This window comes from Spodoptera frugiperda, chromosome 24, assembly GCF_023101765.2.
Source record: "Spodoptera frugiperda isolate SF20-4 chromosome 24, AGI-APGP_CSIRO_Sfru_2.0, whole genome shotgun sequence".
Classification (NCBI taxonomy): Eukaryota; Metazoa; Arthropoda; class Insecta; order Lepidoptera; family Noctuidae; genus Spodoptera; species Spodoptera frugiperda.
In genome coordinates this window covers 794340-811867 of record NC_064235.1, presented here as the reverse complement: position 1 = coordinate 811867, position 17528 = coordinate 794340, and the positions used below count along the sequence as shown (strand labels likewise).

The following is a 17528-nucleotide window of genomic DNA, read 5'->3' as shown; positions in this document are numbered from 1 at the left end:
GTATCTTATCGTTGTATTATTGTCATAAAAATGATAAAACGTATCTTTAAAGGAACGGGCAGATTAACTTGTGTTAGCCTTCCTTATCCATTCCGATATTAAAAATAAAAGGACATTTGTTTGACTGCCTTGTTGGTCGAGTGGTCGCAAGTGCGTCTGCCGGGCAAGAGGTTTAAAGTATTACTGGGCTCTTTTCGATTTTTCGAAAATTTCTCAATAGTAGCACGGAGTCTGGAATTATGTCCAGTATATGGCAATAGGCTCACCCCCTATTACATGGGACTTATAAGACAAATTGTGAAAAGTGGGTGTACATTGTACAGTGACGTTAATGCCCGAATACTGAAACGCTACTTAATTTTAAGTTGTACTTAAATATCGTGCTATCTTTGTCATTTTATAAATAATTGATAGAGACAGAACTAGTTTTGAGAGCGTCTTAAAATTGAGTAGCGTTTGAGTATTCGGACATAAGTATCGTAATGTGCACCTCTGCCTACCTCCTCATGGTGTATGCTTGATATCAAAAGTTATGTTAAAATGCTAATAAGATGTCCTAAATATATTAATAAACATACATGTTTTGATTGAGGTTAGAGGACAATTATATTTGTCTGACCTCTCGAGAAATCCTTGAAAAGGCCATTTATGAAGGCGAATCAATGTTTAATTCTTCATTGTTTGTAGGCCCATATACTTAAGTGGTATTTTCAAGGATAATTTTTATATTATAAGCCGGTAAACGAGCAGACGGATCACCTGATGGTTAGCAATCGCCGCCGCCCATAGACGCTTGAAACACCAGAGGTGTTACAAGTGCGTTGCCGGCCTTTTGGGGGTTAGGAATTTAAGGATTGTTGGGGAATCAGGGATTGGGAAAGGGGTTAATTGAGCCTCCGGTAACTTCACTCACACAACGCAAGCGTTGTTTCACGTCGATTTTTTGTGAGGCCGTGGTATCATTGCATTGTTATTTTTATTGTGCAATATTGCTGTATTTATGTTGGTGACACTAAATAAATAAATAAATCACTCCGGTCGAGCCGACCCATTCGTGCCGAAGCATGGCTCTCCCACATTTTAGACGTCGTGCGATCGTGAGGAAACCTTGTAAGTTTAAAATCGCCAACCCGCATTGAGCAAGCGTGGTGATTAATGCTCGAACCTTCTCTGCGTGAGAAGAGGTCTTTGGTCAGCAGTGGACACCTATAGGCCGTTAGTTATGTGATGTGGATAAACAATAGATTTTACTTCGCCCTCATAGGTAAATCTAAAAACCCACAAATAAATTAAGTCCATGTAAGCAATGTAGAGCAAAAAATTCGCAACGCAAAAGATTTTTTCTTAATTTATTTGACTAGATAGTTCTAAACGAAATCTATGCAATAACAACAAGCTCTCTCTTTCTACAACATCACAACTCTCATTAGAGTAAAAGAGACAGCACGAGTTTAGCCGCCATAATTATTTTGCGTTTCACAATTTGAATGAAGTTTTTTTTTTAAAGGAACGCGCAATAACTTGACCTTGGATACAGCCTGGGCCATAGATTAGCTAAACGAATGGGACTTGAATGCGCCATAGTTAGGCAATTAAGGATGTAGATTTTATTTAAGCTAGTAAAGCTTCTGCGAACGGCTTCGCCTGCTTTCCCGTGGGATAAAAAAGTAGCCTATGTGTTATTCCAGACCATAATCTACTTCTGTTCCAAATTTCATCCCGTTTCCTTTAGCAGTTTTGACGCGAATGAGTAACCAACTTTCGCATTTATAATATTCGTAAGATAACTAAGTACTTAGGATCAAGTTTTGAGGTTTCGTACCTAAAAGGGTGCTTTTCCACCAGAGATGTGCTATGTAGCTATGCTATGAGGATGTAATAGCTAAGCTGTAAAACTATGTGACCGTTTCCACTGATACTAAGCTATGTAGCTGTGTGAGGAAGATACGCAGCTCGAGTATGCGATGTATCGATAGTGGGGAAGCCACCCGTAGCACGCATCCATATCATCATATCATCCACTGACTAAACACCACCCTGTTCCTACTCCTGCTTTTCGAGTCGGAGCCCCGGTAAACCCGCTATGTAGTCCGCAGCTCCGGTTCGGTACGGTCGGCATCAACCCCATCTCTGGATGTGTGGGTGAACTGAGGGACCACACTGGGAATTCGCGAAATGAAAGTTCTAGGATTTAGTAGTAGACTTAAAACAATTTTTTTTTTATTGTTAAATGGGCCGACGTTTGGCCGCTATCTCACCTGATGGTAAGTGATGATGCGGCCTACGATGGAGCACGTCTGCCCATAAGCAACCTATTCTAATTGTGGTGGTTTGTCTGGTTGGTCGGCAGCAGGCTCGTGTTTCATGATAATCTCGCGATCCTCGATGCCTGGAGACTCTTTCGCTACAGCTAGGATGTTAGGAGGTGATAGTTCGTTGCCTCACACCCTCCGCCTCCTCCTTAGCTAGCATGACCACTTCGCAGAAAGAGGCGGCGGCATCCCAGTCCTTTTCCTTTTCTTCTCCTCTAATAAAATGTTCTGATTTATTTCGTTGCGAGATCCAAGACAGTCATTCATGTCCCTGGGACGTTGGACTTCAGTGTTCCGGTGTTTGCATGGTTGTATCTACTGTAGATCCGGAGCTGCGGATTATCTAGCGGGTTTACCGGGGCTGTTTTTAGTCAATAAGAGTCTGACACTCTCTCTCGCCTCGCCCAAGACGGGAGAAGACATTGGATGATTTGGATTTGGATGATTCCTGGCTTACAAAAATTGCAACGGTTTGGGAAGTTACAGCGAGCTTGACCCATCAAAAAAACTTCTCGCTACGCATATTCTGCCGTCACAACTAAGGTTATATTGCAACGCGTCTAACCAAACGAGTAGTGCGAAATATATTTTGTGCCTAGCAGCAATTACCTTCCCCTACCACTGACATTGTGAATAAGGTCGCCAAATTAACTCTTCATTTAACACGTGGCGCTAGTGTCTTCGCAAACCACAGTTTTGTTTACGATTTTGTATGGACAGTTTTTAGTTCCGTTTTTCTCCACCGTCTCAGTTAAGTTTGTAGCGTTGCGAGCACGATTCGCATTGATGTTGACAAAAGATTTCTATGAAATTGATATTGTGTGTTATTTAACTTGTTATAAGCCTTTCTAGTTAGTTAAAATAACGATTTGTAAAGGAACAATCTTGCTGTTTGGTTCCTTCGTCAAGCCTTTCGCACACGAACGATCAAAAAGCATGTCAATTTTATGACGTCGACGAATTGCGAAATCTGATCCCAAACTTTACGTATCGTTTATACCAGTCTGTTCAATTCAGATTAAAGATAAAGATAACAATCGGAAACAACATTCAACGAAAAGATACATCGAATAATCTCTCGGAAAGAAAAAATACTTTCTAAAGTTTTCATATTTCATTACGTACTACTAACGCCATCTAGAATTTTAACTGCGAACTAAACCGTCCATTTTAACTTGATACACGGGGAAATAGTAACTAAACAATGAAACTTGCTATAAATTTGAATGTTTCTCACAGAAATACTTAAATAAACAAGTAATTTCCACGACAGAACTTGTATTTCATAAATTAGAAGTCAATTGGAACCTAATTAGACGTTCAAAAAGCTAATTTCAACAATTTTTAGTCGTCCATCTTCCAAAACAGAGCTAATGAGAGGGACCAACTTACGCTGGTATACTTGACTTGTTTTTATCAAGCTATAGTTGTAGTATTGTACTTGTGGAGTGCACATTGACTCGTAACCATACCATAGTTTGTTATTGTTAGGTTACCTACTTATTTCTATAAAACATTATTACCTATTGTAAGTTGTAATTTTCCATTGATGACCTATTTTAAAGCAGGTATTTTTAACTTCTAATAAAGTTATGGCAAATTAAGTTGGTAACTTTGAGGTTATGTTTTCGACTGACGAAGAAAAAGTTAAGAGAAACTTAGGGCTTGGTTTCGCAATACCTAATATTAGCTAAAAAACACATTTCCTATGGAAAAAACACGTCACTTACACAAAAATAAATAAAAATATGTGATAAAGTCCCTAATTATTATAATAAAGAAGAAATTCATATTGATTAATTAAAACAACAAAAAATGTGAGAAGAAATTAGGAATATTTTTTAGTAGACAACTAGAGAAGTACAAGTGTAGAGAATAGAGATAGGATAACTTAAAAATAACGTGTAAATAGATAGTTATCTAAACAAAAACAAGTTATTTGTTATGATTGTATGGATATGCTAGCTAAACTAAAGCAAAGCTTAGGTATCTGTACAGTCGGACTGTACAGTTAAATCGTATGGTGTGTAGACTGTACGAACCTACAATTTATCTGTGCAGATTTAACTGTACAATTAAATCGTACTGTATGGACATGGGTGTTTCTTCAAAAACTTTGAGTTTTATGTAACAAATCATAATTCTCCTGCTTTTTTAAGCGTTGCCTTTGAAAGGTTTCCCCCTAAATAAAAAAAGTATACCTATGTATGTATATTGATGGAAGATTACCAAATAAATAAATACATAATAATACCTATATACATATTTAATTGCACGAAATCGTCTATCTAGTCGAAATTGCACAAAACAACAGACAACTTTTGTTATTTATTTAATTTTAAATTCAAATTACGACTCGTCAATAACATGTTTCGTCAACAACTCTGTCAAAATTACGCAATAATTTTACAGAACGTCCTAACAGTCGTTTAAACACGAAAACTTAATTAAATAGTAATTTTCATTTGAAAGTCAATACTCAAAACTATTTATTTCAAATAGACACTTTTGAACATCAAGGCAGATAATATTAAAATATAAAGAAAATAAAATGTTTCTAGTTCGCTTTTCGTAAATAAAAACGACAATAAACTTATAACTAAACAATAAAAAGATAGGTAGTAAAACCACTGTTTTGCATTTCTAGTTGTTATATAAAAAACTGTTATAACGGTAACCTATAATGTATCTAACAACTGTTGTAAACTTACCTTCGTTATCGCCAGTCTTGGGCGCCCATTCGATTCTTTTATAAACCTCTGGATGACAATGCCTCAAATGGCCCTTTAAATTACTCGTAGTAGATTGAAACGAATATGACTTATTACAATATCGACATATAGCCGATTTTCTATTCGGTTCCTTGTCAAAATAGTTCCAAAGATGTGAATTGTTTCGCCGCATTTTCACAAAATTAACACAAACACTAAATTGTTTTCAATAATAAATAACAGTACATCAGTTAGTTAAAAAAACGGTTGGTTATTTCCAACGTAACTCGCGACGACGACGCGTAAACTGGTTATCAAAACTCAGTTATTTTTCATAACCTAAAAATTCGTTTGACGTTTCGTTGACAGTAACGTTTTGTAAGTGCAGTAAGATGAGTAATTTCTATTTTAATGTCCGTCTTGTAGATTATTTTAAAACATTACACACGTATTTTTTATTTTCTTGCCGAAACAAATACTTTCGAAGATATTATATCGATTTGAAATATCGCGTGACGTCACTTCTAGGTACGTTTCATACGTAGAAGTGACGTATTTGCTCCCACTCCTAAACTTTGATTTGTTTTATCCAAGTATTGTTATCTTATATGACAAAATAAAACAATACGTGTCTAATATTGTTTCATTACCTAACTGACGGACTAAACAGATTTTTAATTTTCATACCCCGTCATCATCTCTATTATTTCGAATAATGGCCTTTTTACCAAGATAAAGTAATAGTTTTTATGCAACAAAGAAGATAAAGTTGTTTTGATATAATTGTACCGTTGCCAGTCGCGCAGTCACTTCGCCAAGGGGCGAAAGCTACTTTTATTCCCTTATTCCAATCACCAGTGCCGGCGTTAGGGGGGGGCGACATGGGCCGATGGCCCAGGGCGACAAAGTCTAGGGGGCGCCAATAAAATGAAAAACTACTACTAACACTTGATATTGCTTCCCTCAAGTGGGCGCCACAATATTTTCGCCCGGGGTGTCAGTGGCCCCTACGCCGGCACTGCCAATCACTACTCCCGTCTGGGGTGAGGCGAGAGGTAGTGTCAGACTCTTACTGAGGAACTCGACTAGTTCCAAGCCATGTAAGAGATTCATATTCATGAGCAGCATTCCGCTACACACGATGCGGCGATTGTCGCGCTGCTCTTCGTCGCGATAATTAAACAAAATCAGGAGAGGAATCAAACAAAATATCGTTATTAAAATAGTATGTAATTATTTTATACATCTTATATACATAGATATAAGTACAGACATACAAAATTATTATAATTATCTATTTGTTATTAAGAATTACCTGTACAAAGTTACTGGTATAATATTAACACCACAGGACCACTTACTACATAACTTCATAAAAATATATTTTATTCTTTTAATTTTTATCATAAAATTTAAGTATGTATAGTAAAAATTCATACAACTGTCAAGTATATAGGTAAGAAAATAAAGATAGATTCAGTACTGAGACAGCAACCATTGGTTGTCTAGAACCTACTGAGTTACAAAAGATATGGCTTCAAATTGCTATGATGAAGAGTCCCTCTGTGACTCGAAACTAGTAGAGTTTTTCTCCATTAATTTACGTGAGTAAACCGTGATTTTTAGTTTATTTAGTATGTCTTACGATAGTTATTAAAATAAAGATATGGCTTCGTTACAAAGCGTACAATTTAGTATGACAATAGCTACTGTCTCTATACTGAATATATCTTTGTTTTCTTACCTGAATACTAAATAATTTGGCTTCTTGTACATACATAACATATTTCCTAATTTGACAAAAATGGCACAAATTTTTAATATCGAAATATATAATTTTAAGAGATTCTGTAAATACTTCTTTTTTGAAGAGAATATCATCCAATTTTATTACTTATCTCGCTTTGGACGAAGTGAGAAGGAGTATCAGACTCTTACTAACTAAAAACCACTCCGTTCCTACTCCTGCTTTTCGAGCCGGAGCCCCGGTAAACCCGCTAGGTAGTCCGCAGCTCCGGGTCGGCTTCTTTGTATGGTATAATCCGGTAAACGAGCCGACGTATCACCTGATGGTAAGCAATCGCCGCCGCCCATGGACAGTCGAAACACTAGCATTACAAATGCGTTGCCAGCCTTTTGAAGATTAGGAATTTAAGGGTTATTGGAGAATTGGGGATTGGGGAGATGGGTAAGTGGGCCTTCGGTAACCTCACTCACACAACATAAGCGTTGCTTCACGTCGGTTTTCTGTGAGACCTACTGGGCCCCATCTGTGGTAGTCTGATGGCCCTTAGAGGCTACTTAACTTAACCAAACTATCTACACAATAACTGTCTATAAAAACTCACTATCAGACAAAACAGTAATTTTTAACTTATGTTTGGGCCAAGTGAGAGTGAGAGGTAACATGGGAGGGTCGACGCCTGGTTCCTCCTCGTCACTGTTGGATTCGGAGTCCGAGTCGGCCAGTTTCGCGAATGGCGCCACTTTCTTAGACATGTCTAGAGCTAAGTCCTTTGGGATTAACACCTGGAAAAATGTGAAAGATTTAATAAATGTGGTTGATGAAAATTGCAATTGAAAATGAAGGAGTGGAATATATTTATCACCGCTGCTACTCTTCCCGTAGGTATGGTATACCCGACTGAGGAGCAACAATTTTAACAGAGAGAGATTTTCGACACTCCTGTCAAAAGTAGAGACACTCGCTCCTCATGCAAAAGAGTGCAGTTTTGAAACCTACCAATGGCAAGCATCAATGTGAATTTTCGAGTTACATGTACTTTCTAAGATTATTTAGATTTTAGACACCACTGACAAACGGTGAAGGAAAACATCGTGAGGAAACCTGGGCTTATAATTTCTGATTATAAGTTTGAAATCGCCAACCCGCATTGAGTAAGCGTGGTAATTAATGCTCAAACCTTCTCCGTGTGAGAAGAGGTCTTTGGTCAGCAGTGGCCACTTATAGACATTAATGGAATTAAATAAAAGCTTGTAAAATAATATAATAGTTTACCTGCAACCACGCAGCGCAGGCGGTGTAGGGCCTGGCGGCGTGTACCTTGGAGCCCGGGACGCCGGCGGCCACCAGCGTGAGGGCGGAGCCCCGCCCGCGCCACGTGAAGTGGCTGCCGGCCAGGATGCGCCCGCTGGGGGGAAAGTTGAGTGGTTTTATTACATGTATAATGAAGAATAGATAAATGAGGGGGAGGGGGCGTAATATTCCGCGACACCCGACGCGGTGGCTGTTATGAATATAAGCCTCTAACATGGCTCTCTGCTTAAAGCTATTTTATAATAAAAAAATAAAAATACAAATACAAAAATATTTATTGCTTTATCAGGTTTACATCAGAAATATAGTGTTTGGAGCTTCCTTTCCCTTTAAAAATAATTACTTATTCAATTTGAATCTATAATTTCGGAGATGAGATTTAACTTTAGTAGTAAAATAAAAACTCACTCGATAGCCAGCGGCAGTAGACTGGCTCCCTCAGCATTGAGCATGATGTGCACTCCTTCCAAGTACTGCACGTCGCTGTCACCGCGCCACGAGCCCTGGACAATTAAACATAGCTGAGTATTTTTTTATGTTAAATGGGCCGACGTTTGGCCGCTATCTCGCCTGATGGTAAGTGATGATGCGGCCTACGATGGAGCACGTCTGCCCATAAGCAACCTATTCACTCGGACTTTGAAGACACCCAGGTTATACCCACCAGGAAACACAGACTCCGGCAAGGAGTTACACTCCCTAGCAGTTCGCACAAGGAAGCTTAAACTTAAGCTTTAGCTTAAGTTTAACCCGTTGTATGTCGGAATAGTGATCTACGCGAGACACAATAGAATTTTTTTAAGGGGGGATAGTCATCCAATGACTTCTCCCGCCTTGGGCGAGGCGAGAGGGAGTGTTAAACTCTTACTGACTAAACACCACCCCGTTTCTACTCCTGCTTTTCGAGCCGGAGCCCCGCTAGGTAGTCCGCAGCTCCGGATAGACATAATAGACTTTGAGCCCGCGACTCTCTGTCCTTCCTTAAAGTATAATATATGCTGCCTTTTTTTACATATGTGTTGTTTTGTTATTGTAATAAAAATAAAACTAATGAATATACAAAAAATATCTTCGGGAAAGTTGTTTGTAATCATGAGTACAATCACTTGTTTAAATATCGTTCACTAATTACTAGTCAAAATATACAGTATGGAGATCACTCATATGATTTAAATGAAACTACAAGTAGTACTCCACAGAAACATAATACAACTAAATATTTTAACGAAAACCGAAATTAAAAAATTTAAATTTTCAAACAAAATAAATAATTAAATTAATCAAGTATTAAATTCTGTGTGAACAGCTCCATGTTCCTTGACCACAGAAGAGCTGTAATGTTGTAGGTTGTCTAGGAATGTTACGGACATGCGGCGCGGCTGTTATAATGCCGTATTTGTAAAGAGTGTTCAAATTAGCTCAAAGAGAATAATACACTTTTTGGCTTACCTACTGGGCGTATTTCGCTCATTTTTCGTATATCGTCAGCCAAGATGATAACAAATATGTATGTATATCATCACGCCTTTTATCCCCTAAGGGGTAGTCAGAGGTGCACATTATGGCACGTAATGCCACTGTACAATGTACACCCACTTTTCACAATATATGTTATAAGTTCCATGTAATAGGGGTGAGCCTATTGCCATATACTGGACACAATTCTAAACTACGTGTTACTACTGAGTAATTTTCGAAAAACCGAAAAAAGCCCAGTAATAAATACTTTGCCCGACCTGGGAATCAAACTTGCAACCACTCGGCCAACAAGGCAGTCGTGTGCATAATGTGATTAATTGATAATAATAATAATGTTACCTCCATGAGCTCCGGTATATGCGGTAGCGCTCGCTCCATGCTCGACATCTCGAAACTGTCCGTCGACATGTGTCCTGCAATGTTACATTATTCATAAAACTACTACACATTGGACAGAGATCGGACAGCAGCGCTCTCTGATAAACCTGTTTTTTTTTTATTCTGTGATCTCCAAATTAATTGTAAAGCGTGGAGATTATGGCAAACCCCTCTTTTGTAGAGGAGGCTCATAGTTCAGCAGTGGACTGTCACCCACTTCTGATTAATTGATATTGATGCAATGCAAATAAGCAATAATTTCTTGGTCTGAGTTGACAAACCATGTAATAGGGGGTGAGCCTATTGCCATATAATGGACACAATTCCAGACTTTGTGCTACTGAGAAATTTTCGAAATACCGAAAAATGCCCAGTATGGCATTGCCCGATTTGTAACCCCTCGATCAAAGAATTAACTCAATAGTCTGGTTTTTTAAAGTATTCTGATAATATTATAATATAAAAATAAAACATTTATTGTGTGGTCCTTCCATTTTCATAATCCAGTCCGCTGCTGTCTGTCATGACCTGTTACCCTTAAATGGAAAGAGGAGGTAGGGAATACATTATATCACCACCCCTGCTCATCCCGTGGATGACATATACCCGACTAGACCAAAAATACAGTCGAAATTATCTCTCCATTTTGAAAACATCTGGTGATTATTACAATTTATAATAACGGTGTACCTTCAGGTCCGCTCCTGTCAGTCATGGAGCTGAGTCCGCGTTGTAGTGTGTCCTTGATCTGTTGCTCCACTGACGGGGGGAGGGGGGACGGGGATGCCGGTTGTTCTGAGGGTTGCTGGAATAATTATACAGATTATTGGAACAAAAAGATTTTTTTAAGTATAATAAAATTTAAAAATAATGGTGTTTTAATTCAAATATGATGATTTAATGGCGGCTAGTCGTTCTACGTGGAGGACTAAGGGGGAGGCCTTTGTTCAGCAGTGGACGTCTCTCGGCTGATGATGATGATGATTTCATTCATAGTATTCAAATACGGTATTTTCATGTAGGAAAGCCATGCTTCAATACGAATTTGTGACTAGATCGCAGTGATAGGTACAACTAAAACATTATTTAAATCTTTATTTTGCCTCATATACTCTTATATTTCCTTAACACAAATCAAAACAGCCCCAGTAAGTGGTTAATAACACCTGATTTGGTATAAATATTAGACATTTAAAATTTAAAATCATTACCTTTACCACAGTTAATTACATTAATAACTATATAACATAAAAATCGATACAAACTTAACAAATATAATATACTCACAGGGCTCCAAGCCCCCCAGCGCAGCGCGGCGGAGACCCCGGCCAGCGTGGCGGGCACCCCTCCCGCGACCACGGGGGCCCGCGCCCCCACACACGACGTGCGACGCGACATGCGGGTCACTAGCCAACCCCCGCCACATCTGGGGGGAGGGGGGAGAGAGAACAATGTAATAAAATATTTTTTGCATTTTGTATAATTTTCATAACAGTGATTCTTACATAAGGACCCATTTAAAGTAATAAATAAAATAAAATAAAATAATCTTTATTTCAGACAACTTTTACACCGTCCATATTTAAAATTTAAAAGGAAAAAAGAATACAGGATAACAATATTAAATCACCCTCTCAATCAAAGACGGGTATACCTGTTTTAGGAAGCCCGATTATCGATTAATAGTTTATATGTATAAAAAAATGAGACAGTAAGATCCAATTTATTAGGCTATTTTTTACCCGACTGCGCCAGAAGGAGGGTTATGTTTTTCGAGTGTATGTATGTATGTATGTATGTATGTATGTATGTATGTATGTATGTATGTATGTATGTATGTATAATTGTTTGGCACGCTCTGCAGCCTAAACGGCTTGATGGATTTTGACTTGAGAGGTGTCGTTAGATTCGTATTTACTGTGAGAGTGACACTGGATATATCAAAATTAAAAAAAAAAACAAAATGGCGGATTTTTGGCGCCAAATTCGAATATTTCTCACTCTCTAGCCTAAACGGCTTGACGGATTTTGACTTGAGAGGTGTCGTTAGATTTGTATTTACTGTGAGAATGACACTGGATATATAAAAATAATAAAAAAACAAAATGGCGGATTTCTGGCGCCAAATTCGAATATTGCTCACTCTCTAGCCTGAACGACTCGATAGATTTCCGCTTTATAGGGGTCGTTTGATTCGTATTTACTGTCAGAGTGACACTAGATATATCAAAATGAAAAAATAATAAAACTAAAAATAAATAAATAAAAAAAGTAATTTAAAAAACTAAAAAACCCGACTGCGTTTCTTTATAATATTAAAATGAAAAAACCCTAAAACAAGAAAGTAATCGTAAAATTTAAGCAGTCGGGACCCATTCTAGAAAGCAAGCCGTATGTGCCCTCACAAAGTCTTTATATTTAGAATGGGTCCCGACTGCTTAAATTTTACGATTACTTTCTTGTTTTAGGTTTTTTCATTTTAATATTATTAATAGCATCTTTGCTTTATACCCTTCTAAATACTCCCAAAAATTCAAGTGTGGGCCACGTTTCGGCACTGCTGGGTCGGCTCGACCGCAGTGATACCACGGCCGAGCAGAAAACCGACGTGAAACAACCGAAGCGTTGCGAGTGAGGTTACCGGAGGTCTAAATTATCCGCCTACTCAATCCAAGATTCCCCAACAACCCTTGAATTCCTAACCCCCTACGCACTTGTAACGCCTCCGGTGTTTCAAGTGGGCGGCGGTGATGGCTTACCATCAGGCGATCTACCATTAAAAAGCTTAGAACTTTGAATCATTTTCAATGAATAGATGATGCTGCAATAGACTTCAAGGTACACATTATAAGTTATTGATAAAGCTAAAATAAAATAACATAAATGACTTACTTGGGGTCTTCACTGATCAGCTTCAGTACTTCGAAGCCGGACCCTCGCTGAGCTGCCTTCAGCTCTCTACCGGTACATCCTACTATCTGAAACGTGAAGAAATACTTCTATTATATTCTTGAATGAACATATTAGACTAGCTATTTCCGCGCGGTTTCTATTAGTCATAGCGTGATGTTCTATAGCCTGTAGCCTTCCTCGATAAATGGACTATCCAACACAAAAAGAATTATTCAAATCGGACCAGTAGTTCCGGAGATTAGCGCGTTCAAACAAACAAACAATCAAACAAACTCTTCAGCTTTATAATATTAGTATAGAAGTATAGATTGAACGCACGGAGCAACTCTTTGTGTGATCCACAAATTGTTGTTTCGGGTCTGGGTGTGATGTGTATGTGAACTTGTTTGTTTGTAAACGCACCCACGACACAGGAGACAATACTAGTGTGGAGCAACGTTTAAAAAAAACACAACATTCTAGTGTTGTAGGTCATAATTCTGCTTTCCATTTCTTTAATACAATAAAGTTATGAAAAGAGAGGTTTTTATTATTTCATTTCACAATTTCAGTTTGACATAATTTGTCGCGGTCGCTACCCATGAATATGAACCCCGGTCTGGCTCGAAACTGTTCGGGCATGTTCAACAAACCGTATATCGAATAAATGTAATATTGTTCACAACAACGTACCTGTAAAAACGTGACAGTACCGTGTGGAGTGTGTGTAGTGGGCAGTTGTGGGTCCGTGGCGACGAGTAGGTGTCGCAGACGGGAGCGCGGCGCCCCCGCGCCCCCGTCCAGGGCGCGGTGCCATGTTATGTGGTCGCCGGCGCATAGCTTGTTACCTGGAGTAGAAAAAGATAATGTCACACAAGTTTAAGTGTGGGCGAGCCATGCCATGCTTCGGCACGAATGGACTACGTCAGCTCGACCGGAAACCGACGTGAAACAACGCTTGCGTTGTTTGAGTGAGGTTACCGGACGCCTAATTACCCGATCCCGATTCCCCAACAAAACTTAAATTCGCTCAACAGGCTGGCAACGCACTTGTAACGGTTTTGGTGTTTTAAGTACCCATGAGTGACAGCGATTGCTTACTATCAGGTGATCAGTGTGAGTCAGTACGAGTCTGAGACTCATACTGACTAAACACCACCCCGTTCCTACTCCTGCTTTTCGAGCCGGAGCCCCGGTAAACCCGCTAGGTAGTCCGCAGCTCCGGATCAGGCCTCAGCCCTACTGGACCCCATCTGTGGTGGTCTGATGGCTCGAAACTAGTAGAGCTTTTCTCCATTAATATACGTGTGTAAACCGTGATTTTTAGTTTAATTTATTATTATATTTTATTTTAATTTATTGCAACTAACTGTTATAAATGCTAGTGGGGGTCTATAGACATAATGCTACATGGGGTCTTAAAACCTAAGACCCCTTCCAGCTTATATAGCTAAAGATACTCTGTACTTATAAAGACTCCTTGCCGGAGTCTGTGTTTCCTGATGGGTATAACCTGGGTGTCTTCAAAGCCCGAGTGAATAGGTTACTTATGGGCAGACGTGCTCCATCGTAGGCCGCATCATCACTTACCATCAGGCGAGATAGCGGCCAAACGTCGGCCCATTTAACATAAAAAAAGATATTCTTATAATTACCTGTAGTAAAGACATATCTGGCCAACGCCTGCAGTAGCGCGGCCGGCCAGAGAGGAGGCTGAGTGACTCCCTCCTCGGCAGACAGTCGCATCGTCAGCTCGAAGCCGTACCCTGACGGAGCGCCCGGTGACATGTCCGGCGGAGGGTGCACGCGCCCGTCACCGTGCAGGTCTGATACTCCGAAACTGGGGAAAAAAAAATTGTTGTATCGTTACCACTTTTATCCCCGAAGGGGTAGGCAGAGGTGCACATTACGCCACAGTACACCCACTTTTCACCATTTGTGTTATAAGTCCCATGTAATAGGGGTGAGCCTATAGCCATATACTGGGCACAATTTCAGACTCCGTGCTACTACTGAGAAATTTTCGAAAAACCGAAAAAAGCCCAGCCATACTTTGCCCGACCCGGGAATCGAACCCGAGATCCCTTGCCCGGCAGTATATTTACGTGACTTTAGTTTAGTCAGTAGAGACTCTGATAGTCCCTCCCGCCTCACCCAAGGTGGGAGAAGGCATTGAGTGATTTTCCTCCCTCTAAAAAAAAGGTTACTGGACAAAAGCACTTACCTGACATAATGCCAATGTGGCAGTATTTGCTCCTCTGGCTTGCCCGGGTTCCAATACATGCTGATATAGTCCAGAGGATCATGGCCACCCAGCCTGGAAACATAAGAACAGTACATCAACAGTCCGTGACAGTCGGACAGACAGATATAAAGCAGTAATCGAGCAGACGGATCACCTGATGGTAAGCAATCGCCGCCGCCCACGGACATTCGAAACACCAGAGACGTTACAAGTGCGTTGCCGGCCTTTTCGAGGTTACGAATTTAAGGGTTGTTGTGAAATCGTGGATTGGGAAGATTGTGAAAGGTAATTGGGGCTCCAGTAACCTCACTCACACAACACAACCGTGCCGAAGCATGGCTCTCCCACACTAAGCTATATTTTTTATTTGGAAAGATGCATGCTATGGATGGCTTCCCTACTATTGATACATCACATACTCAAGCTGCGCATCTTCCTCGCACAGCTACATAGCTTAGTATCAGTGGAAACGGTCACATAGTTTCACAACTTAACTATTACATCTTCGTAGCATAGCTACATAGCACATCACTGGTGGAAAAGCTTTCTAATATGTATTAGTATGGACAAACTAAAAACCACTCACCAGTACTTGAGTCTAGTAGTAACTTGTAAAGGGTTCGGCTGGTCAGGATACAGTCTGGAGCATGCTTCACATAGCGCTGTCAATCCTGCCGGGACCAGGCGATCTGTGGAACACATAATCAAAGTCAAAGCATTTATTTCAATTAATCCTAAATTAGGCACTTTTGAAACGTCAAATTGAATTGTCTGTCAGTGAAGCTAGGTGCTCGTTCCAAAGTGTAGCTTCGAATGGAGAAGAACAAGCAAGAAACTCCATTGTTTAATGAAGGGATGAAAGTAACTCTTTTATGTGTCAATCTTCAAATTACTAGATGAGGCTATAGCACCAGAATGCAGGCTCCCGATATGTAGTCTTTGGGGAGGACTGTGGGAGACAGTGGGCAGTATGTGGCTGATTGCTTGTTCATGATAGCTCTAGATAGAAGCCAGTGGATTATTAAAGATAGAATTGAGGCTTGGCAGTATACATAGAAGATAGATACTCTACATTCAGTGGGCATTGTTTGCCTAGCCCTAAGGATACTCACTGACCAACTTCATATCTAAACAACCTTCTTGTAACTATAAGAAATATGAAACTACTCCTAAGGACCCACTGACTTTTGAAAGGCTGTATGTTTTATATGAACGGAATTTGGGGCAGAGATTGATCATATACTGGAACAACAGTTAAGAGACTTTTTATTCCCATAACACGGACAAAGTCGCGGCCGAAAGCTAGTTTACAATAAAGTCAAGATGATCTCATTTACCTGTTTGAGCTACCTGTTCCCGATTCATATCCGGAGCCCCGGGAACGTTGTCAGCTGTTGTCGCGGGCTGCGCAGACGCAACAAAGGACAACGCGCTGCTCCTGACCACGCCACCCTGGGGCGGAGCGCCCGCACCACTCCCACTCGACATTTTAACTCAAATGAGAACTAAAAATAAAGTATTTTCGGCCCCAAAATGAGGTTTTATGCAAAAAGTATAAATTAAATAGATTTTAGTAGTCTGTGCATGTTTTTTGTTTTCTTTTTTGGTGTTCCTTGTATGTGAAATAAGAGTATGTTAAGCATTGTGTATGATTCTCCATTCGGAAATGTACGCAAGTGCGAGCGAGACAAAGAAACATGCTTGACAACTTGAGTAAATAAAAACTGGAACGTTTTTAAGTTTCAGAACGAAAAAAATTATGACAATTATGCCGCTTCCAGAAATATTATCAGAAAAAATACGTTTGATTTAAATTTAAAGCAAAATCTGATAAAGTTATCTATAATTTTATGTAATTATAAATAATTTCACCACAAAGCAACAAAGACGATGAAGGAAATGATCTGTCAAAAACAAATTTCAGAACGATTACTAATATCCGCCCGGTTGTCAGTCAGTGAATTAGCACCCCGATCTCTGACTGTTTATTTATTTGCAAAATTTAATCGGACGTATCGCTCGTTTTGTGCTATTTATAAACAGAAACAACTCATACGGGTACTAAAAATAACTTTACTAACACTCCGTGGTGCCACAACCTGAGTATTAAACAATAAAAACGCTTTATTCCTTTAAAATGCGTTACTTATTTCTTACAACTATATTTAGTGTCGTATTTGCTTATGAGAAAGACATGACTATAATTGTGCAGCCTGGGAAAATAGATTGTTTCTTCCACAAAGTCGTGACGGACGAAATCATTGATATTGAGTACCAGGTAAGTTGAATTTTATCGTTATACACAGATAACCTCTTTAGTTTTCGTAGATAAAAAAATTATTGCCAATATCGTAAACTAGGCATATCTATAAACTTGCTCACGTTTCTTGAATAATAAAAATATAATAGCGAAACTAATTGTATTAGTCTTCTATATTAATGACTTTGATAAG

General features: G+C 39.3%; 3 protein-coding genes and 1 long non-coding RNA gene across 6 annotated transcripts in view; 2 read left to right on the top strand and 2 right to left on the bottom strand.

Moving 5' to 3' along the window:
* The window catches only part of LOC118278884 (probable WRKY transcription factor protein 1), a 41877-nt gene extending 36533 nt beyond the window's left edge, over window positions 1–5344 (bottom strand). The window contains exon 1 of the mRNA XM_050703668.1: window positions 5024–5344. The gene's annotated coding sequence lies outside the window, so the exon portion shown is untranslated. The remainder of the gene's footprint in view (window positions 1–5023) is intronic.
* Window positions 1–17528, top strand: part of LOC126912281 (uncharacterized) — a 56897-nt gene that overhangs the window by 30330 nt on the left and 9039 nt on the right. The gene's annotated exons all lie outside the window — the stretch shown is intronic.
* On the bottom strand, window positions 7051–16693 carry LOC118278817 (suppressor of fused homolog). The gene is made up of 12 exons (XM_050703626.1): window positions 16413–16693; window positions 15662–15764; window positions 15055–15147; window positions 14486–14670; window positions 13524–13678; window positions 12831–12916; window positions 11226–11364; window positions 10629–10743; window positions 9900–9973; window positions 8490–8584; window positions 8043–8175; window positions 7051–7552 (listed from the first exon to the last, which is right to left on the bottom strand). The coding sequence occupies exons 1-12, from the start codon at window positions 16561–16563 to the stop codon at window positions 7358–7360; spliced, it is 1524 nt and encodes a 507-aa protein (XP_050559583.1). The 5' UTR covers window positions 16564–16693; the 3' UTR covers window positions 7051–7357.
* Window positions 17011–17528, top strand: part of LOC118278992 (transmembrane emp24 domain-containing protein 5) — a 134438-nt gene continuing 133920 nt past the window's right edge. For all 3 annotated transcript variants that reach the window (XR_007706865.1, XR_007706864.1, XM_050703779.1), the window contains exon 1: window positions 17011–17353. Coding sequence is in view for 1 of the 3 variants with exons in the window: in XM_050703779.1 (XP_050559736.1) it covers window positions 17213–17353 (141 nt within the window). In the remaining 2 variants the exon portion in view is untranslated. The remainder of the gene's footprint in view (window positions 17354–17528) is intronic.